The sequence below is a fragment of the Protopterus annectens genome, chromosome 1.part0 (assembly GCF_019279795.1).
Source record: "Protopterus annectens isolate FY-2018-M chromosome 1.part0, PAN1.0, whole genome shotgun sequence".
NCBI lineage: Eukaryota > Metazoa > Chordata > Ceratodontiformes > Protopteridae > Protopterus > Protopterus annectens.
The window spans coordinates 370,644,620-370,669,976 of record NC_056725.1 but is presented as its reverse complement, the minus strand read 5'-3'; the positions used below and the strand labels follow the sequence as shown (position 1 = coordinate 370,669,976).

The 25,357-nt window shown below is 36.2% G+C and overlaps 1 protein-coding gene across 4 annotated transcripts in view; it reads left to right on the top strand.

Annotated features, from left to right (window-relative positions):
- ADAT2 (adenosine deaminase tRNA specific 2) overlaps positions 1–24,337 on the top strand; it is a 649,106-nt gene extending 624,769 nt beyond the window's left edge. For all 4 annotated transcript variants that reach the window (XM_044060135.1, XM_044060149.1, XM_044060143.1 and 1 more), the window contains one exon: positions 23,082–24,337. In XM_044060135.1, coding sequence (XP_043916070.1) covers positions 23,082–23,125 — 44 coding nt within the window. In that variant the 3' untranslated portion in view covers positions 23,126–24,337. The remainder of the gene's footprint in view (positions 1–23,081) is intronic.
- The last annotated feature ends 1,020 nt before the right edge of the window (positions 24,338–25,357 follow it).

Sequence of the window (25,357 nt, the reverse complement as noted above, 5' to 3'; positions counted from 1 at the left end):
ATGCAGCTGAATGTTTTTCAGATTTTAGGAGTATGTTTATGAACTTTACATGAGATATTTAACATGACCTGCCTCTCATTACACCTGGCATTACTTGCATATATCACAACTCCTTTTCTTTTTCATGGGAATTTCATCTCCTTGGAAGCACCTCCAGTCAGATGTAACAGTTCTACACGTTAACTTATTTGAATTTCAGAATTCGTCAGTAGCACCATTCATGTTTACTATCCTTTGTTCAGGACGGTTTACTCCCCTTTCCAATTAGAGCAATGTAGAAAACAGGAGAATTCTTATGCGTTATCATCCTACACTTCTCTTGTAGGACAGGGAGTGTTATGCTTACACCAGTTGACTCTTCACACTTTTTAGCAGGGGGATTACTTTCTTTGCTTCTGTCAGTCTGTTGGTTCATGTATTGCCCAGTGCCTTCAGTCAATTTGCTGTTACCTTACCAAATTCCTTTTTGTTGTTCGTTTTCTGTTGCTAAACATGCACCTTACATTGGATTTAGGTCCTGACTGTGTTGCTATCTTGCTGCTGGACTGTTTAAAGCCTAATGCCTTTTATTCAGTTGCCTGTTTAATTTCCTTGTTCCTATTTTTTATTGAGAACTTCCATCCCTGGCCTTGCAGCATACCTTGCATTAGGCCAAGGCTGATTTCATTTCTGCCATGCTTTTTTAGGGCTTAGTGACAATGTCTTTTGATCTTTTCTCTGCCAGCTTACTAGATATTTCTTCATTTTTGAGTGCTTCAGTTGTTCCTGACATTAGGTTAAGTCTTCTAGGAGCATGACATCATTCTAATTTTTAAGATGTCCATCAATGTGGCATCTGTTACCAGAACACAGTTTTTTTTCTCTAATAGTTTCCTGTCTTCCTCCAGTAGTATTACATTTTCCTGATAGTCACATTTCTGTCAATCCAGCTACTAGTATAAAATGAACTGATCTTTGCTTTCAGGGTCTAATATTCCTCTTCTGTCAACTTTTTGAACAGCTATTAGTATTAGTCTCTTTATAGGTTAGCTGTCTTTTCAGGTCCTGAGACCTTTTCCCCGTTTCCCCACCCAGTGAGTTATGTTTGTGCTGTGTCCTTCAGTCAGAGGAAAATGGGATGGTGATATCACATACAAAAGTTACATACTTTGGGGGTGTGTGGCTAGGATGGCATGCAGCTAGCAGCACAAAACTTTTGCTCTTCCTCTTTTCAGTTATTCTGACAGGAATTTTTAGTTTTGTTGCCAAAAACGAAGTATAATCATGTCTTTATGTTTCTAAACTAGTTTAGTGTCAAAATTAAGAAGAAACCACACGTTTTTGGATTTTCTTTACCTAAATCCTGTTCTTAAAACAGATGCAGTCATGAGTCACTCTAAACTTTCTCTTAGGATAGTGTGATAAAGAAAGAATTGCTATCTGTTATTACAAGTATTCATGACATTTCTGTCAAAATAGGCAATTTGAAGAGTAAAATGGACACCATAAAACAGGACAGCAAGAAACAAGATGTACTCAATTAAATCATCAAAAACATACATATCAAGTTCTCATCCATTGAAGAATCAGTTAATGAAATAGATGGAAGATGGACTGAAAATGAAAATCAAACTGAATTTCTTCTAAAGCAAAACACTTTCCTCCTGGAAAAAGTAGAAGATCTGGAAAGTATGTCCAAAAGAAAAAAACATCAGAATATATGGAGTGCCACAGAAGGTAATATGATACAATTTCTAAATAACTGGTTACCAAAAACTTTAAACTTACCAGAGTCACTGTCCTTTGGAATAGAGAGAGCTCATAGGTCCCTGTCAAACAATTCAACCATAAACAACCCATCTGCTCCAAGATCCGTAATTGTTAATCTGCCTACACGGGATAAAGACCTAGTCTTGAGAACTGCCTGGTCAAGTACTCCAATTAAAATAAATGGGAAAACCATAAGATTTTACAGTGGCTATACCTCAGTGATCTCTAAGAGAAAAGCTTGCATTCCTGTAATTAAAAACATGAAGTCAGACATCAAGGCTCAAATTATTTTCTCCTGCTAAAATCAAGATTTTTCTTCCTAAAGATCAAAGAGTTTTCAACACACTTGATGAAGCTTTGGACTTTGCACAAAAAAGTAAACTCTTGGACAAACCCGAAGAAATGGAGTAGTCTTTGTCTAGTCTGAAAAGACAAGCAACTAAAAATGTTTGCACAACTAAAGACGAGCAATAAAAAGTTTAAAGAAAAGTTAATTTCTTTTTTTTTCTCGTTTTTTCTTGTATGGTGGTATAATTGCGATTATACTGCTTTAATATCATCTGAGGAATATTACAAGCATAAAGTAATACCTTTTATTTCATGTAAACCTTATAAACTGTGTAACTAGTACTTTGCAATATTATATATATTAATGTACTATAAGAGTAGAATTTTATTGTAAGTGTTTAGTGTAGTTACAATAGATTTAATATGAATATATAGTAGTGTAGTTTTTTTTTCCTTTGGGGCTTTGTTTCCTTGTTTCTTGCTTTCTTTTTTTATTCAAAGCAAAATATAATTCCAACAGTAACCAGGTAAAAACATAAAACAAATCCAAAGAATAAAAGCAGGCAGAGGCAAGGCTCCAGTTTCTTCAGCTGATTTATTACAAGACACACAAGCGCTTTCACCACAAGGCTTCTTCAGGGTACCTGAAGAAGCCTTGTGGTGAAAGCGCTTGTGTGTCTTGTAATAAATCAGCTGAAGAAACTGGAGCCTTGCCTCTGCCTGCTTTTATTCTTTGGATTTCTTTTTTTATTGTTTTCCCTCTCTCATACTTTTTTCTTTCTCTTTTTCTTTTTACTAGTATTTAAATTGAAGGTGATGGTGTAATGTGCTGGGTTTCATTTAAACGTCCGTTATTTCACTATCCAGTGTTAAATTAATTTCATACATTTTTTTTAATATTTACTTGTCCAAAGTAATCATGAGTTTCCTACTGCTTTAACTATCTAAAACAAGGCTAAATTCCTGCTCAAATATGTCAACATACCTTTTTTCTTGCTGAAACAAGTCACAAACACATTCTTGAAGTACAAAGATGCGTAATGACTTTGAACAAGAATAAAAAAAAACGAGTCCAGAGTACAGTCAAGTCCAGCAAAAAATGTGCAAAGGTAAAAGTATAAACTGCACATAGACGTACAGAGCAGAAACTTTAATAAAACAACAAAAAAAGCAAAGGTAAGCACTTTCACGACTCACAGGTCGCTTCTTCAGACAATTGTACTTGCTAAAAACATTCATTTAAATAGCTTACCATCACAGCTTAAAATCATTAACCAATTAACTAAGCTAATAGTTTAATAAAATACTAAAAAAGGGAGGGAAAAATCTCAGAAACGTTTATAAAAGACATCTTAAAAACAAATGGTATGTTAAAAACAAAAACTGATTATAAAGTAGTGTATAACTACTTATGTTTAAGAGGGCATGCTTTCAAAAAGGGTTTTAAAGAAAACAACCCAGGATGTTTTTCACGTCACATAGTTTTAAGTTTTTAACTTTACAAGTTCTTATTTGTTCCAATAGAGGGGGTGATATAGAGAATCAAACAGAGGATGCTGAGCAAAAGTGGATCCTCTTGTTAAATGCAGAAAAACATCCTGGGTTGAACAATATGTTTTCTTTAAAACCCTTTTTGAAAGCATGCCCTCTTAAACATAAGTAGTTATACACTATTTTATGATCAGTTTTTGTTTTTAACATACCATTTGTTTTAAAGTTGTCTTTTATAAAAGTTTCTGAGATGTTTTCCCTCTCGTTTTTTAGTATTTTGTTGAACTATTAGCTTAGTTAATTGGTTAATGATTTTAAGCTGTGATGGTAAGCTACTATTTAAATGAATGTTTTTAGCAAGTACAATTGTCTGAAGAAGCGACCTGTGAGTCGTGAAAGCACTTACCTTTGCTTTTTTTGTTGTTTTATTAAAGTTTCTGCTCTGTAAGTCTACGTGCAGTTTATACTTTTATGCATAATGACTTTGCCTGCACTTAGATGCAGCAGACTGACCTTTGAACTCACTGGAATTATGCTCGGAACGCTGAAATAGAAGAAACTGAAGAAAGTGAAAGTAAGATTTGTCAAGGAATAAAGCATTGTGATTTTTTTTTTTTGTGTAATGTATTAAATTGTAGTTTTCTATGCAGTCTAAATACTGAAAAACAAGAACTGTTGATTTCTTATGGGGCAAGTAGAACACTGTGTTCCTAGTCATTTATATTTAAATTACATGTTTGCAGATAAAAATACTCTGCTCCAGTCTTGTGTTTAAATAATTAACTTGGTTTGGCTTCATATCTTTTCTAATCAGTTTAAGCCAACATGGAATAACATACATAAATACACAAACCAATGCCTGATTTAAAAACTGAATGGATGGCTTTTTTCTGTTAGATAAAGCACAGATCATGCACAGCTAGTAAATGTTTCTTTCACAGGTTACAAGTAATATCAAACTGTGCCACATCCTTACTTTCTGGTATCATTTTTATTTTAGCATCATCTGCTTGATACTCCAAATCAAATGTCAGTATGTATATTCAGACATGGAAATTATGATCTCTTCTTTTATTACATTATTGATAATAAAGAAAAGTTAATATGTATTTGATTCTGTGTATGTATTTCTTATTGCTGAATTGCAGTTTTTAACATTGTAGGCTTCTTTTTAATTGTTTTGTTAGTTGACAAAAGTAAATGCTGATCTTTTTGTTAACATGGCAATTCATATTCAGAAACACTTCAATAATAGATGACAACTATCCGGGTATTGCTGTAAGATTTGGGCTTTAGATGTATAATAGAAATCAAATTCCTTACATGGTAAAAGCTAAGAGATTGTGTTCAGAGTCACCACTGCATAAATCTAAGGAATTAAAGGTGCAAGATGGTGGGTTCATTCATAGCATTTAGTTGTACTCTTCCTAATTAAGATGTATTTACATTGATTCATTCTACTGTCTAATTCTAATATATATTAAATTATAGGGAGTGTTAAGTTAGTTAGGAAGACACCAGATGCTGATAATTATCTAAAATGACTCTGATTTGGTTTCTCATTTTGATAGTGGTTTGATAGGCATCCCTACATAGAAATATGTATATCGTGGTATAACAGAGTAAGATGAAGGATTATTTGTTTAACAGTTCTAACAAGACATTGTACTATGTAGGAAATGCCATATCATTTAGGCATATCATTTAGGCAAGTACAGGAATCTTCTTTCAGAAATTCGTTATATATCTGTGCAGGTATATTTTGTTAATACAGAGTTATGCCATGACAAAGAAATAAGTATGCATAATTTTTTTAATATGGCCAAAATATATGTAAAGGTGGAAGTTTAATGTGTAGCTTAGATGTTTAATACTAAATTGTTATGACTCAAAGGATGGCACAGAGTGTATGTCTGCTTATTGATGTGTTTATAGGTGTATGGATGGTTGTGTTTGTGTGTGTGTGTGTGTTTGAATGTAGGTTTGTGATTATGTGTGTGTCCTTAATTGAACATATTTTAGGAAACTAGGTATACAAGCATATGTTGACATATATGGATATGATTGTGCCTACATCTTAAGTGTGCTAACATACACAGATGCACGTCTGTGACTGTGTGTGTCTGTATATGTAATTGAGCATGATATTTTAGAAAACTAAGTATACAAACATATATTGGCATATATTGATAGGGTTGTGCCTGTGTCTGGGTGTACTAGCATGCATACACATGCATATCTGTGATTATATGTGTGTCTGTATATGTAATTGAACATGATATTTTATGAAATTAGGTGTACAAGCATATATTGGCATGTATGGATATGGTTGTGCCTATGTCTGAGTATGTGCTAGCATGCACACATGCACTAAACATATTTTGGAGTTTTGTTTGGGAATATAGCTTTTTTTTCATTTCCTAGGATACATTATAAGTAAATGTTCATGTTTTATTTGTATACTAATATGAACGTTCTTAATTAATGTTTGTAGGCTTCTTATAGTAGGCTAGCATTTTGAATAGGTTTGTTTTTACTGCCTTGTTTTTTTTTTTTTGTTTTTGTTTTTTTTTTTTTAAGTTCAGTAAAATGGATTATATTCCAATACGATTTTAATGAGAATAAAGTAGATATTAGAAAATTAGTAAATATGAGTACAGGAAAATGGACACTTGGTTTGGTTTTAACTCTTTATTTCTATTGTTTCTAAATTTTGATGAATCCATCTACTTATATGGTATTATTGAGTTTAGAATAATAGAATTATTGGTATAAACAATATACTAATATGAGTGCAATTTGATTTGAACATCTAAAAGAGAGCAGATTGTCTGGATTTGTATAATATAAAGTTTTCAGTGATCATATAACTTGTCAGTTTGTGAAGTGACTCATTTTATTATAATTCTGAAACACGAGAATAAAAAAATATCCAGTTATAAGCAGTGACTTTAGTAACACAAATTTAGTTCATATTTCTCCATGCTTTTGGGAGAATAAGTATTAAAAGAATTTTTTCTCACTTATATTTTTATTTAAATAAAATTATTTTATAGTATTCTTAAAGTTAAACTATACTGTGGTATTTACAAATATGTTAGAGTCTCTTTGAATAATTTCAGTCTAAATAACCAATTAGTCAGGCCTTTATTTCTTGTAATTATAATCAAAGCTGTCTCGATACTTTTAATGTTTTCTAGAGAAATTAAATTCAAAGAAGGGTAACACATTGCAATAGTTTAAGATAAGTCTTATTATTCTATATTAAAAATAATATTCTTATATATATATATATATATATATATATATATATATATATTTTTTTTTTTTTTAATTGATAATCTAACATATAAAATAGTTTTATTGATAAGTGTACATGTATTAATATAAAGTTTATTATCTAAATTCAGACGCTGAATAATTATAAAATGTTTTACTAAAGATTGCTTTGCAAAAGAGAATGATATTAATGAGAGGAGCTGTATATTTTAATTTACTGTGTTAAATAGTTTAACTTCTGAGGTAGTAGCATTAGATGGTTAATTAGTAATTGGGTGATCTCATCAAACCAGGAATATTTTATTCTGTGTTAGGGGGTATACATAGGTTTAAATTAAGATTGTTAATAGTTAGCTTTATCTTGTCCGTAACACAATTTGTAATAATTGAATATAGCTTTTCAACATAAAACTGTAATTTTTTTATTAGAATTCTTTTTATTTAAAAAAATGTCTGTTTATAAGTGCATCTCATTGAATATTAATGGTCTCAATAACCCTATAAAGAGAGGTAGTTTAAATATTTAAAAATAAAGTTCATATAGGTTTTTTGGAAGAAACGCATTTGATGAAGAAGGACTTAAGTTATTCAAAGATTATTCAATACTTGCTGATTTCACATTATAGTTCAAAAAGGAGAGGCACACACATACTTTGGAAGGAATCATCGACTGTGCCTAGCGTAATTAATACGTATACCGATAAAAGTGGAATGTTGCAACTGGTCATACTGGAAATTAATTAAAAAAATTACACATTTGTCAGTGTCTATTGGATCCCTGGAATTGGATCCAAAGTGGCAAGAAAGTACTTGGATATTCTAACTTCATATTCGAAAGGTGAAATTTTATGGCTGGTGATTTCAATTACATCCTTACAGAAAAATATACCACTAAAGATAGAAAACCTAGATTATCTGCTGCTGCCAAATATTTAAATTACTTCATAAACTCAATGAACCAAAGAGATAGATATATATGAAATAAAATTGACATATTCCGTTAATTATATACATTACTCGTATAGATTTGGTACCCAAACAAATGTAAAGTTTTTACTTCTAATATATTATTAAAGTTGAAGTGTCAATAATTTCATGCCCTTTGTCTGATCTAATGCTATCATTTTCAACTTTAATGTAAAACCTAATGATTTAGTATTTTGGCAAAGAATTCATAGGTTCATAGGTTCATACTAGGCTATCTGCCCAAGGGCATTTATAAGCCTAGCCCAGAGTTTTGTGGCTTTCGCCACCCCATTAGTTTGAAGGATACTATGCCCATTATTTTGCTGTGCCTCTGTCAAGCAGTGACACTGAGATAATCCCTGGGGTATATCTGTGATCTCCCATCCATTGGTCAAGATTTCTCTTGAACAAAGCCAGCGAGGTGCTCTGCCTCACATGTACCGGGATTTTGTTCCACAGCATAGGGAGTCTGTGAGTGATGAATCTGTCCCTCCAGCACGTCCTATTAATAACCGTGTCAAGGTTTAAATCTCCCACCCTTGTAGTTCTGAGGGATCTAGATTTTTTGAGGTGAAGCATGTTCATCAATTCTGGGTTGGACATGGCCTTGTATGTCAGGCACAGGTCACCTCTGAGCAGACGGTAAGCGACTGAATAGAGCTGGAGTTCCTTCAATCGGGCAGCATAAGACATATTTTTGAGACCCTTTATCCTTTTGGTGAGGAACTTTTGGGGCCTTTCCAGTTGCTGCAGGTGTCGTGTCAGATACATTCCGAATGGGGCATTGTACTCAATCATTGGTCTGATGAGTGATGAGTACAGGGGGACGATGACCTCCCTTGATCTAGATGTGAATCCCTTCATGATCAAGGTGGGCAATGTAGAAGGTTTTCCTGACTACTTTGGCAACGTGAGTGTCAAACGAAAGGTTACTGTCAACCTGGGTCCCCAGATCCCTGATAACCTCTTCTGTGCTTAGTGGATTGCTGCCTATATGGTAGCTAGGGGTAACCTTGTTTTTCCCGAAGGGTATGACTATGCATTTTTTGGCGTTTAACTTTAGGCCATGGCTCTGGCACCAGTTATCCGTTTCTATAAGACCCTTCTGAAGGGTATCTGTGTCAGATGTTTTCTCAACTATGGCGCCCAGTTTGCAGTCATCTGCAAATTTTGTCAGCCATAACCCTCCTGTGTTTGCTTGTACTTCTGAAAAGTAAATGCCGAACAAGAGTGGGCCCAGGACTGAGCCCTGTGGGACACCACTTGTGACAGGCTTTGAGTCTGACATGACGCCAGCCACTCTGACCCTGTGGGTTCTGTCACTTAGCCAGTTTGCAACCCATCTTGTGATGTATGGGTTTACATTTAAGCTGATGAGTTTTTCAACGATACCTGAATGGGGTATTGTGTCGAAAGCCTTTGCCAGGTCAATGTAGGCTGTGTGGGACTGCCTTTCCCTCATCAATGGCCTTGGTGACTGTTTCGTAAAAGTCAAACAAGTTTAAAAGGAATGATCTGCCTTTGACAAAGCCAAACTGGGTTGGATCCAAAGTCTGCAAGTCCCCTATGTCTTTATTTATGAGTTCCATTATGATCCTCTCCATAGCTTTGCAGATCAGGCTTGTCAAGCTGATGGGACGGTAATTTCCAGGGTCGGTGGAGGCACCGCCTTTGTGAAGTGGGACCACAGTTGCCGTATGCCACTCCTTGGGTACGTATCCTGAGGTGGGGCTAAGATTAAACAGCTGCCCTAACTGCGGGTTTAATTCCTCATTGAGTTCGTGGAGCACACAACTGGGGACACCATCTGGTCCCATGGATGCTGTATTTTTTCCTTGGAGAGAGCAGTTCTCACCTGAGCTTTAGAGATGTTTGGGGGGCTACAATCCTCTGGTATAGATATCTCACCTTTTGGGAGTTTGCACTGAACCTGTCAGCCAGTATGTTGGCAATGTCTGTAGGTTCAGTAATTTTTACATCATTTTGAACTAATTCTGAGCATATCTGGGAGTTTCCTCCCAGGTTTCTAACATAGCTAAAGAAGGCCTTATGATTGTCTTTTGAGTCCTTAGCGACTTTTCTCTCAAAATTTGCCTTGGATGATTTTATGAGAGATCTTAGTTTTTTACTTATAATGATCAAAGGTGTCTTCCCTTTTAAGGATTTTGCTCTATCTTGTAGTAGCTTCCTCCTTTTGTTGTAGAGCTTGTTTATGGCTGGGGTCCACCAGACTGGACGCTTGCCTTTGGTACAAAGAGTCTTTGTTTTGTTTGGGATTGCCTGATCCATGCAGTCATGTAGGTGCTGGTAGAAGGCATTTGTAAGTAATTCAGCGGCTTGAGTAATGGTTTCCGCAGGCTCAGGGGCCTTAAAAGAGACCACACTAGTCTTTAGAAGTGTGAAGTCGGCTTTTGAGAAGTCCTTCACTGTGGTCTTTTTTATCTCAGGTGGGGGCGGGATGTGGACTTCCAGTGAGATTAGTTTATGGTCTGATCTCTCCAGTGAGGGGTATACTTCCGGTGTTGAACATTGTGACCCCATGTTCGTGATGATGAGATCTAGTATGTTTTCTCCTCTTGTGGGGATGGTGACTAGTTGTTCCATGGCATTTGAGTTTATGAACTCTAGGAACCTTTGGGCTAGAGTGTTGGGGCTTGAGTAGTGATCCCAGTCTATATTCGGGTAGTTGAAGTCACCTAGTATGATGGTGTTTGGAGATACATTTATCCCCTCTAGTGTTTTCAGGAAAGCTATGTGAGGTTCCTGAGATTGAGAGGGTGGCCTGTAACATGCTACAAATTGCAGAGCAGTCTTGCCTATGGTTAATTGCACCTGGATGGTCTCCGATGCATCATGCGTTGCCACCAACCTTGAGGTGTGGGTGTCCTTTATGAATATAGACACCCCCCCTCCTTTCTTGGTGTTGTCCGGATTTTGGGGCCGGAACACATGATATGAGGTAAAACCTGATAGTGCCGGGGTGCTCTCGGGAGCCTTGAACCAGGTTTCAGCCTATGTTATAAAGTTTAAAGGTTTCAAGGATTGGTTCTTAAAGGAGTTAAAATCGTTTGTGGAATTTAATAACAATGGTGAAGTTTCTGATGTTATTTTGTGGGCTACATTAAAAGCATATTTATATAGCAGAATTAAAAGTTGGTATTTCAAAGAAAGGAATGGGACAAAGAATTAATTGATATACAGTCAAAAAATTTTTTAAATTAAACTGAAAAGCCAATGATATAGTTGCAAACTCGGAATTGAATGATCTAAATCAGAAGTCTGTAGAAAGACTAAACCATAAAGTTTCAATAAACATCGAAACACTTAAATTACAATTATAGTCTGTTAATTCCAAAAGTCTACATAGATTAGCCGTCTGATCATAAAGATTAAATAACATACATCATATCAAAGAACTTATAATGTTGTTAGTAACCTTAAAAAAGCAGCATATTTAAAAGATATATTAGAAACATTTAGGAAACACCAGGAATTAGTTAATAGAAAATCCACTTTAGCCAATTATGATTTAACTGATAGCTTTCTAAAGGAAAATATACATAAATTGACTAAAGAACAGAATGTCAAGTTAGATGACTCAATTTCTCAATTAAAAGAACAAATCAAACATTTAAAAAATAATAAGGCCCCTGGTTTAGATGGCATACTTCCTGAGTTATAGAATTTAATTCCTGATAAGACTCTTTTATGAGCTTTTAAAGAAGTCAGAAATGCATCAATTATTTTCCCTCTTGGAAATATGCAATGATATCTCCCATTTTAAAGCAGGATAAAGACCCCAAATTGTGTTCTCCTTATTGCCCTATTTCACATTTAAATGTTGACTATAACATTTTTATGTCTGTACTGGCAAAAAGATTAAATCAAATGATGTCAAGATTAATAGAAGATGATCAAACAAGCTTTAATTTAAGTAGGAGAGTTCAAGATAATGCTATTAAACTTTTTCATTGGTTGATATAGCTTTTGAGAAAAAGAAAACTTTAAATCATAAGTTTAGACTTAGACAAAGCTTTTGACACTGTTAATTGGACTTATTTATTTAAAGTACTTAAAGAATATAATTTCTCTTCAGAGTTTATAGAATTAATAAATAAGTTGTATGAGAATGCTTTATCCTTTATCAAAATTGGATCATTTTTGTCTGGCTCATTTAAAATGTTAAAACGTACAAAATAAGTATGTCCATTATCTCCTTTGTTGTTCGCTTTGCTCTAATAAAATTAGTAAAGGGCTTTACTGAGAAACACAAAGATAAAGGGGTTTTCCATTGATGAAAATTATAGTTCCATAATACAGTTATCTGGGAAAGATATTTTATTAACAAGTGGAGGCACTGATTCTTCATTAGAACACATTATTAACTCAAAATATTTTGAGAAAGATTTCATGTCTAAGTTTTAATCATAATAGAACAAACTCTGTTAATAAAAAATAATACCTTTTTAAAACTTATAAGGAATTTTATTGGGAAATATATATAGCTGGGATTTGTTATAAAATCTAGTTGGAAAGAATCGGGTACAGAAAATTAGAAATCTGTAGTTAACCCAATGTTACGAACTGCTGATAATTGGAATAAAATGTTTTTTTACAATGGAAGACAGACTCACATTGATAAAAATGATTATAATACCAAAAAATGTATTTCTTGTACAGTCATTGATTTGACTTCCATTTAAAAAAAACTATTAAACAACAAATATAGTCTATATTACTTAAACTTTTGTGGTATCCTCAAAAATCAAGAATAGCATTTGATTGGCATGTTAAAAGTTGGGAAGAAAGTGGAATTGGTTTTCCTAACACTGAATGGTGTACTAAATCTTAAATGTAGTGAGTCATTGCTTAAATTCTACATATACTTCAAATTGGAAAAGGATTCCTAAATCAATTTTATTATTAATTAATATACCTGAAATAAGTACTCATTTACTTTCAGATGTTAAAATGTATTTGATTATAACACATTTTAGTTTAAATACCAAAAAATATCCTACAAGTATTCCTTTTGTTATATTTTAACTAATTTTAGGAATGTGATGGATAGTAATTATCTCATTAGGGATGTATTAATTCTGATGTTCCCCACATAATGCTGATTATCTTGTGGCCAGATGTAACATAGTAAAAAGTAGTTTATTAAATATAAAAATCTTTAGAGACTTTATTAGTAATATGATACAGATAACATTAAATATTTATTTAACATTTGTTTACCAGGAAAGTCTGACTTGGAACAAAGCCAATTTTCAGTGGAAGCCCAGGGAGAAATACTCCAAATGCATGTCTTTGTAATGTGAGAGGAAAACAGAGCACCCAGAGGAATCCCACATAAATGCAGGGAGGACATGCAGACTCCACACAGAAGGCACCCCAGTCGAGAATCGAATTGGAGAACCTCTTGCTGTGAGGCGGCACACAACCACTGTGCCATCCTCAAAAAACATTCCCAGGATCTTAGAATTTTTCTTTAAGATTAATAGTATAGAAAATAAAAACAAGTCCTATTTATCAGTAATCTGTAGGATCTTAAGAACTGAATTTACTGATTTTTATTTGTCTTATTGGGATTATTTAACAAGAATAAAGAGAAATTCTCAGATATTAATAAAAAAATTATCTTTAAAATCCATAAGTAATACAACCTTGTCTCTTTATTGGAGATTTTTTATCTGGAAGTATTTACATACAAGTTTTTAACACCACATAAAATTGCCCTAATATATAAAAAAATTTATATAAATTGTTGGTGATGTGAAGAAGTTTTAAATGCAAATTGGTCCATATGTTTATAGTATATAAAATGGTTGCTACATTTTGGATAGATTTCAGAAATTCTGTTAAAGCATTGTGATCAGACAGTTGCACTGCTGCCAATTCATTGATGTTGTTCAGTGCTCCACTTTCAGGTTCCATTCCAGAAATGCCTCTCCTTTGATCTCTCCTAGCTGTTGTGAGAAAAGTTATTATAATAATCTGGAAATGTAAAAATATCCTCTCTTTTTCAGGATTCATTTGTCTAGCAAAAAAATGTATGTAATAAGGAAATACAAACTGTTCATGTGAGAATGTCAAACATCACTCATAAACAATTGTCATGGCTAAAACATAGACTTATTGGAAAAGTTTTATATAATATATATTTTGTTATGGGCTCTGTGTATAATTTATTTTTTCTTAGTCGATTGTTTTGTTATAATGAATTCTTACTGATTTAAAATGCAATACAAAGTTTTAAAAATGTCAACCAGATAGACCAGTTCTAATCACGAGTGAATATTCCAGATATGTACAAGTCAAAAGCATAATAAACAAATGTAAATAACTAAGACACTAAAGGTATTTAAGTTATGTACTTATTGATCACTCACCTGCTATCACCTACTGCACATGCAGCATAGCTAAAAGTATCCTAATTCCAAATTAGAATATAGCCTAACACCATACCGCTCAACCTCTTGGAGCACAAAACCTGGACAAAGCCACAAAAATAGGGACAATTTTTAAATATTACTCTTACAAACTTAGTTGATAGACTAACAAGTTTTGTATTAGCATGAATTTTCTGAGTGGTATAAAGTCTGAACCTCAAATGCATGTCATTATTTTCTGAATTTAACCCTCAATGATTTGCCTGAAAACCACAATTTTATTGAGAAACAGGCCAAAAATATATGCAAAAAATCTGGACATTCTGAAAAAAATCTGTACAGCTGAGAGGTATGCCTAGCACTGCAATTCATAACACTCATAAACAACAAACTGTAGAAAACAAAATATGCAAATGTTTTCTTCTTGATGATATAAATATGCATCATTGTGACTTACTGAAATGTTTTGACTGGTTATACATTACAAGTAGGACTGCATTTTTCCTTGGTGCTTAGATATTCAGTCCTTCAAACTGGTTACTGTCCCCCACTGAAAAGAATACCTTCAATTACAGAGCAAAGCTACTTGTTAAGAAGCAGACACAATTATGTTTTCCCGCTAGCCTGACCCAAATTCAAAAGCACGATGGGAGAAAGAGCCTTCTCTATATTAAGTACAAATATGACTCTGTCATTGCCCATGTTGGTGTGAACGACCTGAGACATACCTCCCTGGACTACAGGAAAAGAGATATGGAAGAGCTCTCTGATCTTGTAGCCCAGGTAGGTATGACCCTAGCCCTGAATAGCATTCTGCCATCTCCCAGAATAATACCACAGTACAAGGACAAAATGATTGACTTCAATAACTGGCTAAGCTTCTGGTGTCATTCTAAGTGGATCCAGTATCTGTCTGCCTGGGACAACATGGTCGACAGACCAATATGCTTTGCCAGAGATGGGCCTGCACCTGTCACCCCTGGAATTCCAGATACTGGCTAAAGTTCTTGCCGCCCTATAGTGCCTTTTTGAGGCAAGGTTCAAATGACAAATTCACCACCATAACAGGAACAGGCAAGCAAAAACTGAGGGTAATGCTACTCAGTGCTAGAAGTGTAAATCTCAAAATGCACTCACTCGAGGCACTCCTTAAATGGGGAACATTGATATCTGTGCAGTGACTGTGACCTGGTTCAAGGCTCCAGAGAGCACCTCTGCACTACCAAGCTGTAACTCATACCACACTTTTCGGCTATGTAACCTGGATTGTAACACCAAAGGCAGAGGTGTGTCCATATTCATTAAGGATATCCACACCTCCAGGCTAGTTGATCAGCATAATGCATCCAAGGTTATCCAAGTGTAACTAACTCTGGGCAAAACTGTAATCCAAATTGTAGCTTGCTGCAGATCCCCCACCATGCCCCAGGATTCTCACTCCTCTTTTCTTGATATACTGGAAAATATTAGGGTTCAACCAAACACCCTAATAATGGGTGATTTCAACTACCCCACCATTAACTGGGAAAACTACTCATGCCAACTCCTTCACTCAACGCTTTCTGGAATTCATAAATTCCAATGCCCTGGATCAACTTATCCACACTCTACCAGGGGAAACAATATCCTAGACCTAGTCATTACCAACATGAGTGACCGGTGTTCCACACCTGAAGTCAACTCCTCATTGGTCTGATCCGACCATAAGCTAATTACCCTAGATATCCACATCCCGCCCCCACCACCCATTAAGGAAACCACGGTAAAAAATTTCTCCAAAGCCAACTTCATGCTTCTTATGACAGAAGTGGCGAACTTCATGACACTCATGCAGATGGACAAAACAGTTACGACTGCTGAATCCTACACAAATGCACTATATAAGCACTTACACGAGTGCATGGATTGTGTTATCCCAAACAAAACCAAGACACTATCCTCCAAAAAAAGGAAGACAATCTGGTGATCCCCTACCATAAACAAACTGTACAACAGAAGGAAGAAACTGTTGCAAAAGAGAGTAAAATCCCATGAGTGAAGGAGCTCCCCAGTCTCAGTAAGAAGCTGAGATCCCTTATAAGATCCTCCAAAGCTAGCTATGAAAGCAAAATCGCCACTTATTCTAAGAACAACCACAAAGCATTCTATAGCTATGTCAAGAATCTCAATGGGAACACCCAGATCTGCTCCAAGTTACAGCACAACGGCACGAAAATTACAGAACCAACTGATACTGCCAACATCCTGGCAGATAGGTTCAGTGCTAACTTTATCCCCTTTTCACCTCCCAAAAGGGCCCATATCTATACAGGAAGAATGCAGAGTCCCTGTAATCACAACTACGCAGGTAAAAGCTGCACTCTCTAAAGCCAAAAACACAGCATCCATGGGACCGGACAACATCCCAGGCTGCATTTTACATGAACTTCAGAACGAACTGACTCCCCACCTAAGCACCATGTTCAATCATAGCCTCACATCAGGCTTTGTGCCCACTGAATGGCGCATAGCAACAATTATCCCACTCTTCAAAGGGGGAGCCACCACTGATCCTGGGAACCATCACCCTATTAGCCTGATGAGCCAGTCTGCAAGGCCATGGAACCATACAGAATTACTCGGCTGTTACCGATTTTTGGGGTCCAAATGAAGGGGTGCCATGATTCCCAAGTGGCACCTCTTAATTTCCGATTTTTTTTTTTGGTTTATTTATTTTTTTGAATATTGCACTGTCAGAGCGGACATCATCACGTGTGCGATGACGTCAGCCCTGTCAGGGCTATCATCCAGTCGGAATTGAGCTCAAGGAGCTCACATCATTTCATTTCCAGCTGCAAATGCGAGCGGGAAACAAAGTGGATTATTGGCAGCAGCGTTTCGTTTGGGGAAACAGCAGTTTTGAATTGGCAGCAGCATTTAGTTTGTGGGAAAGTGCATTTATCTAAGGAAAGAAGTAGACTGGATTATTGGCAGCACTCGTTTCGTTTGGGGGAAGTGCAGATTTGGCAGCAACATTTCATTTGGGGAAACAGCAGTTTTGAATTGGCAGCAGCATTTCGTTTGGGGAAAGTGCATTTATCTAAGGAAAGTGAAGTGGAATAGATTGTAGGCAACACTCGTTTGTTTGGAGGATCCAACAGCAGCACTCATTTCGGGGAAAGTGAAGTGGATTATCGGACTCAAGTAAGGTGTGTGTGTGTGTGTGTGTGTGTGTGTGTGTGTGTGTGTGTGTGTGTATATGTGTGTGTAAATGCCCTCATGTAATACACCTGGTGGCTAGAGGTATTCAGACTCAAACCCTGTACCTTTGGTACAGGGTAAAAAGAGCCTAAAGTCCCTAACCACCACCATTTATGAGCTTTATCCAGATTTGTTTGTGCTAAGAGTTGAGGGCTATGGTGAAAAGTTAACAAAATGTGTACATTATTAGCTTTGTTGTTTGTCCAGGTTTTCTGTGCTAAGAGGTTGAGAGCTATGGTGAGAAGTGAGAACTGAATTCACTAAATGGTAACCATTAAGTTTGTCTTCCTAATTTTTAAGAAACTGCTGATTTCCCATAGTGGTATGTTGCTCTGACTGTAGTGCATAGGGTCCTGGTTTCAAGACTTGCCAGTGACATGCATGGTGGTAACACATTTTATTCTAGCAACTTTCCAAAATTATACAAGCATTGTTTAAAACATGTCCCCGGTTTTTGAACTTTTGCCCCCCCCAAAAAAAAAAACAAGTTGAAAATAAGTGCGAGACACTGTGCAAGATGCCTATGGCTTACACTACTGTCATTCTGTTTATAGTGTGGATGTGGAAGTAGACTTTTATGATGGAAATGTTCTGAATTGGGCAGTTTTGTCATTATTGATTCATGCATTTTGTTTCATTGCCTACAGTACAGCCTACTGGAAAAATGTTCAAACAATAAATTTAAAATGTTCTCTGTCTAACAAGTGTGCTGTGTTATACAAGGAATATAACTTAATAAAGTCAGGAAGGTGTATCAAAGAAAAGACCACATGTATGTTTCTTGTTTTATGTGCAAGGGGCCAATGATTTGAAAACAGCCCAAAGGTAATCTTTATCCACCACTGGCCAGATGCATTTTCTTTGGATGTGGTGTGTGGGTTTCAATGCTGTTTCAATGAATGTGAGTTTCAAGGGCAGAGAAGTTTTAATGCCAAGTCTATTTTCATTGTGAGACAGTATTGCTTTGTTTAGCAGGTGTCTTAGTGTTTGTGCATTGTTGTGCTGCAAAATGAAAAAATAAAATCCAAATAATCATTGTAGAAGTAAAGCAGTATGCACACATTAGTGAATATGGTAAATTCGGGAGAAATCGGCAGGTAATTTTATTTATTTTATTTTACATTTGTTAACTGGGAAAGTCTGATTGGACACAGGTCCATTTTCAGCGAAGGCCTGGGGAGAAAAGCTCCACATACAGTACAGTACAAGTGAGGATTTCATTTACATGTACGAATATATTACAGCATGCAATAGTCGGATATTAACATCTTGTTATCAGGACTATATACAAGTATATTACAGACTCATTTCAGCATGTAGTATGCAGAGGGTTACATTTCTGGTAGTAGGTTTATATGCAGAACATTGTAAGATTGAGAGTAGTACAGTATTTGAAAAAACAGTACAAAAGTTTTTGTCGCATTGATGTTAGTATGGTTTATATGCAGTACTTTGTCAGATTAAACGTAGTACAGTATCTGAGAGAAAAGGAACAAGATGTTTTAGTAGGAGTTCATTCTGAAAAGTCCATATGATTGGGGTATAACAGGTATACCTGCTTAACTAGAGGAAGTAACTGGTGATTATTAGCAGATGAATTCATGCAACAGTGCAGTGGTTTGAACTTGGGGAGATATTGGAATGGCTGCAGGGGGACTCTGGTCATCTGGTGCCATATTTTGGTTGTCTGTTTGGTTTGCGTTTGAAAATTGGTATCCCACAACTCCACCGGAGTGGGTGGGGTTATGTAATTATATATGCAAATTAGATGTTAATCAGCGTACAGATTTGTATCTATTTTTCATGGGCCTTGTCCAGATTTTTTTATGTTTCCAGGTTGAGAGTTATGCATGGAATGTATCATCATGGAACTCATAAACAAAGACATTGGTAACCTCCAAACTCCGGACCCCACCCAGTTTGGGTTTGTGAAAGGCAGATCATGCCTCCTGAACCTGATCGACTTATTTGAGGCAGTCACAAAAGCCATAGACGAGGGTAAGGTGGTTCGCACAGCCTATCTTGACCTCGCCAAGGCTTTCAGCACCATCCCCCATTCTGGAATTGTAGCTAAACTCACTAAACTAGGTATAAATCCCTATGTCACAAGATGGGTTGCCAACTGTCTCACTGACAGAACCCGCACTATAAAAGTTGCAGACTCCAAAACTGACTTCAAATCAATGACAAGTGGAGTTCCACAGGGTTCAGTCCTGGGACCTCTCTTGTTTGGTATCTACTTCTCTGAAGTACAGGCTAACACAGAAGGCCTCTGGCTAATGAAGTTTGCAGATGACTGCAAACTAGGAGCCATAGTAGAGTCCCCAAATGATGTGGACATCCTACAGAAGGGCCTCACTGAGACAGATGCCTGGTGTCAGAGCCATGGCCTCAAACTTAATGCCAAAAAGTGCATTGTCATCTCCTTTGGTATAAACTCTGTACTCATGAACTACCACATAGGCAGCAGTCTACTTAACACTGAATGTGTTGGGACCCAGGTATACAGTACTCTCTCTTTTGATAATCACATCGCCACAGTAGTCAGGAAGTCCTTTTACATGGCACACCTCATCACAAAAGGGTTCTTATCCAGGAAAAAAGAGGTCATTGTTCCCCTTTACTCGTCACTCATTAGACCCATTATAGAGCACAACACCCCTTTTGGAATGTACCTCACAAGACATCTGCAGCAGCTGGAAAGGCCACAGAAGTACCTCACAAAGAGGATTACTGGCCTCAAACAGATGCCCTACATAAAAAAACTCCAGCTTTACTCCATAGCAAATTGCCTACTCTGAGGTGATCTCTGTCTAACATATAAAGCTATGTCAAGCCCAGAGCTGTTGGACATGCTACACATAAAGAAATCCCAGTCCCTCTGAGCTACATGCTCTAGGGACCTAAACCTTGTCACCACAATAAACAGGATATGCTGGAGGGATAGATTCCACTTCCCATACTCTGGAACAAGAAAAATCTTGATGAGTGGATGAGAAATGGGAAATACACCCCGGGGATCACTTCTGTGGATCTGCTCAACAGTGGCACAGGAAAATAACTTTCTTGGGTGGCATAACCCAGGGAACCTTGTTGGCTAGGCTTACTTAGGCCAATAGCCTAGTATCAACCTATGAACCTATAAGTCCTTCATTATGGTGCCATCACCCAAATAATGTGAAAAAAATATTTAAACTTTGGTGTCATTCAAAACACCATTGAGTGAATCCTTACATAAAGAAGTTGTGTATCTGCTTTCATGATGCTGTCTAAAAGATTTTGATTACCCCATATGACATTTTGCTACATTGTAAACCTTATTAATCTTTCAAGTGCACAGGCTGCTTCACAAGCATGTGTAAACGTGTGTGCTACCCTTGTGTTATTTTGAATCTGTATATTCTTTGCTGTGTATTACATATTGCTTTTTCTCATTGATAATAGCTACACATAAGTGTTTTGTATATTATCATTGCGTAATTCTCCACTTTTATTTTGTACAGTTGATCAGTACCCAGGTCGTGATTGAAAAGGGTCAGTAGAACACCTCACCTACCCCAGTTAACAAACTGCAAATAAATAAATTCAATAAGTAAATCATGGTACATGTAGGACCAGGTTCATTTTCGTATGCAATCCCACCCTCATCCCAACTGACATATTTAGTGTGGGGTTGATAGTTGTTTCAGAGAGCTTTTTGCCTTTGTCCTTAGTTTCTTCTTTTCCTGTTCATGAGCTAACAGTTATCTGGATATGGGATCCTTCCATGCAACAAACTGTGAGAAGAGGGATGGAGTTAAGTGGCTTGGGGAAGTTTTAGATGCTGAGCTGCTAAAAGTCCTGTCAGCCCCAGGTAATACAAGTAGGAGAAGATAGACCATATGTGTTTATGGTAAGTTCATTTAGGTATGTTGCTCAGCTAGTTGTATTTGTGTTTCATGCTTTTGACCCAGAGATGTCTGGAAAAAGTCACCTGTAATTAGCAGCTATCCTACGGTTAACAAAGATGAAAAAAAAATTAAATGACATACAAAAATAAAGATATTTCATTGCTTAAACATGCGCATGATATCACATTAAGTATTTCTATACAAGTGCTTATCCCAGTTATATGTCGTGCTGCAGAATAAGCAAGTATAGTCGTAGCAACTGTTAAGTATTTTTCTTGACTGCCTTTGTGGCCATAACAGATGTTGCTGCTGCTGCACCAACATAGGTTGGGTTGTCATTATTTGAGAGAACCTTCGACTTTGCCCAAAAATTAATTCTCAAGACAAATGACATTATTTTTTTTGGGAAACTTTTTTATGTTACTCTTAGACAAAGACAAATTACAATAATTGAATTCTGCTTGTAGCCTTAATTATAACTGTTATTGGTGTAATGAATCATAAAGTATTTTTTCCACGTTCCATGACAGTTACTTACAAGAGTCCTAAGCTGTCACAAAGTTTGTATTATGTGCAAACTGTCAGGAGAGCTGCATTTTCAAAGCAGAATTTTGAATCCGAAGTATTCTACCAGCAAGAATTCTGGGACCAACTATGATACCATGTATCACTGCATTTGGTATTCAGTGTTACTTGCTTCTGAGACATTCTCAGTAAACTGCAAATTAGTTATTGTTTATAGGGCATTTCAGAAATGGATACTTTTCCATTAAAGCACTACCACTTCTTTCCATTAAAGCCCTACCACTTCACGCTGCTGTGAAGTGAAGCCGTACCACCTTCCGCTGTTCTTCTTCTTCTGGCATTTGGGTTCAGTATTGAGCTCAGACTGAGGTGATGGAATTCCTGGGGAGTCTGTGATTATAAGTCGTCTCTGGGGCTGAAAATATACAGCTTACTCGAGAATAAAGTCACACTACTCGTGACCGGTCAGTCTGCATATTTGCTGTAAGCTGTTAAATCTACTCACCCATTTGTATACATATTTGGGTGGTACCGCTGTGGAGTTAGGCTCTATAATTCCCCGGTATCCAACTCACATTCATCTGCAGTTGTGGAAATGTAATTAAACAAACTTACTGCCACTACTGATATAGATAGTGTTTTTTCTGTCCACAGTCATAACATATGAAATCACTTTCCTGGTATAACGGCAGTCCTGCTTTGTATATGAAACAAATCATGTTACAAGTAAAGAGCTTTTTCGTTTGACAAAGACTGTGGCTGTTATCTTACTTATCTTATGAAGGGTGTTCTGACAGCAGTGGTGTGACTGTCGCTAGCCAGTCTTTTGAAGAAAGACAGCATTTGGACATGAGCTGTCAATAAAGTAATGTCATGTTGACTGTCCTGTTCAAATACTGATCAGTATTTGACGTTCTGCTATCACATTAGCAGTCTGACTGGTAGCAACACACCATGAATACAGATAAGGGGCACTGTGTGCTTGTGTATGACAAATACTTAAATCTAATTTACAGTTGGTAGTAGAAGGCACTGAGCAGTGGAAATTGGCGACGACACATCGGCAAAACACAGCAACGTCAAGTGGTAGTTGTTTAACAGAAGAAAAACAGCAGCGTGAAGTGGTAGGCCTTTAACGGAAAAGTACCCAGAAATGTAAATATGCAGCATTTTTGCCATCTAGTTTTTACTGTTAAATAGTGATATATTTTTTATATATATCCGAAACTGATTGCTAATTTCTTTCTTTCTTTAATAGTTCCGAAGTCAAAGGCAAGGAAGAAGGAAAACATTTCCATCTGAAAAACAAATGTGTACCTTATGTTGTTGAATATTATGTGCACTTTGTGCTTCATTTATAAAATGTTTCATCTTGGATGTTTCTAGCAACATTTCCAAATCAGTTTGACTATGCTTTTAATGGCAGTGGAAGAACCCATTCAGTCGTTGAATCTGGATTCTAAGAAAAGACAAGTTACCCTACCCCAGGATAAGGGTAGATTCTATTTTATATTTGTTTGTTTGCTTTGTTTCTAGGATGCAAACTTTTGAAACAGTCTGTATCATTTTAATGCCTTGGAATGGAAGCTGACTGTTGTCAAGTTACAATGACTACACATATCTAGAGAGAGCTGCATTAATCACCATCCCTGAGTTTCAGGCTTTCAGTTTGTGGTGCATCCCGGGACCATCATGTGAGATCTTCATGCAGGTGCAGTATTTAGCATTGTGGCCGTACAGCACCTGATTCCCCAGTTCATTTCCCAGCTTAGGTGCCTTCTCTGCATTGTTAGCCAGCCCTTTTGTCCACAAAGAGCTTTTATCCAGGTTTACGGTTTTCTTCCCCATTTCAGATTGCTTGTAGCTGAATTGCTCCTGTGTGTGTGTGTGTGTGTGTGTGTGTGTGTGTGTGTGTGTGTGTGTGTGTGTGTGTGTGTGTGTGTGTGTGTGTGTTTATCCTTTGATGGATCATGTCCGAACAACATATGGTTCTTTCTTATTATCTGTTGCATTATCAGGATAGGCTCTGGCTCCTTTGTGACCCACAAGAAGTTGATGTGGGTATTACAAACGAATGATTACTGCAGACCAGGTTCTTATCCCTTTAATCACTGTTATGTCTGTGGCTCTGCATTGATAATGCTAGTATGATTTCCCCTATCTATCTGAAAAGAAGTGTCTGCCTGTTAATACTATGCACATCTTAGGTGTATCATTTTAAAACCATGTGACTGCCTTTTGTGCAGGTGTTTTTATACATATGTGTAGGATGTTAATGAGGTTTGCGAACTGTCATTCTTTGCTTTTGTATGGTGTGTTTTCTTTATCAGAAACATAGTTTGCTGTTTGCCTACCCCTTTCTGTTTTGACAACTGTAAACTTCTCAGCATTAAAAGTAGAATTGCATTCCTTTAAAATGCTTATACTGCTAGCATCTAAACAGTGTTGAAATGTTGATGTTTTTAACAGCAAGTGGATGAATTAATAAAAGCAAGGGAAGCTAATTAAGCTGAATTTGTTTTATGTGTACTTTTTTATTTATGTAACATCTGCTAGTAACTCACTGGCATATCACTATGTAATAGTGTATGCGTGGCAGAGAGTATGACCTTTAATTTTTTTTCAATAATAATAGTGGTTTCCCATGGGAGCATAAAGATTTTATGGTTCATATGTCTCTGGTGATAGAATTGGGAATGTGGGCTTTATTTAACATTTATGTATAAGGGCAGAACTTGTTATATGTTGGAGTTCTTCTAAACAGTGCCTTTGTGCCAGTGTATTGGCATGTTGTATTATGTAATAAAGTGAAGCTAGCATATATCTAGACAATCAAGATTAGTGAGCACAATTTTTGTATACAACGTGAATAATAGATCAGTTGCAGAGCTGTTATATAAGCTGGTACCTCATTTCTGTGGAAGTAAAATATAATAAAGCATTATTCCCATTTGGCACCATTGGGAGTGTGTGCGCACTCTGAATTTATGTCACTGTACTATACTTTGTCTTGGGTGCGGGGCTTTCATTTTTGGGAGGCATTATTATTTACTTTGTTATTAATGTGAAAGGTTAAATCAAATTTCTTTCTGTAGTTTTGTGCCAGTTAGAGAAAAAGAAAAACTTGCTAAGCTCTAAGAATTGACTTCCAGCATTATAAAGCTTTTGCCCTATGCATGGGAGTACTTTGTAGAAAAATGACATTTGCTTTTAACACATTCACTACTTTAACGTTCACAGGTGATTATTTAAAATTCAAGCTAACATATTCTGCATTAAAATGTAAACAAGATGATGATGTGTTTGTACACATTGACCAAAATAAACAAAACGGTTATACAGCTGACATTTTTGCATATGTCTGCTAGGTGTGTGTGTGTGCATGCATGCATGTGTGTAGTTATGTCTGTGTACATCTGTATATGTAAAAAATATATATATAAAATTGTGTGTTATTTCGTTGAAGGGAGCTTTAACTGAAGTAGACAGGGTTAAAAAAAAAAAAAAAAGACTCAAACTACATTTGACTGAAAA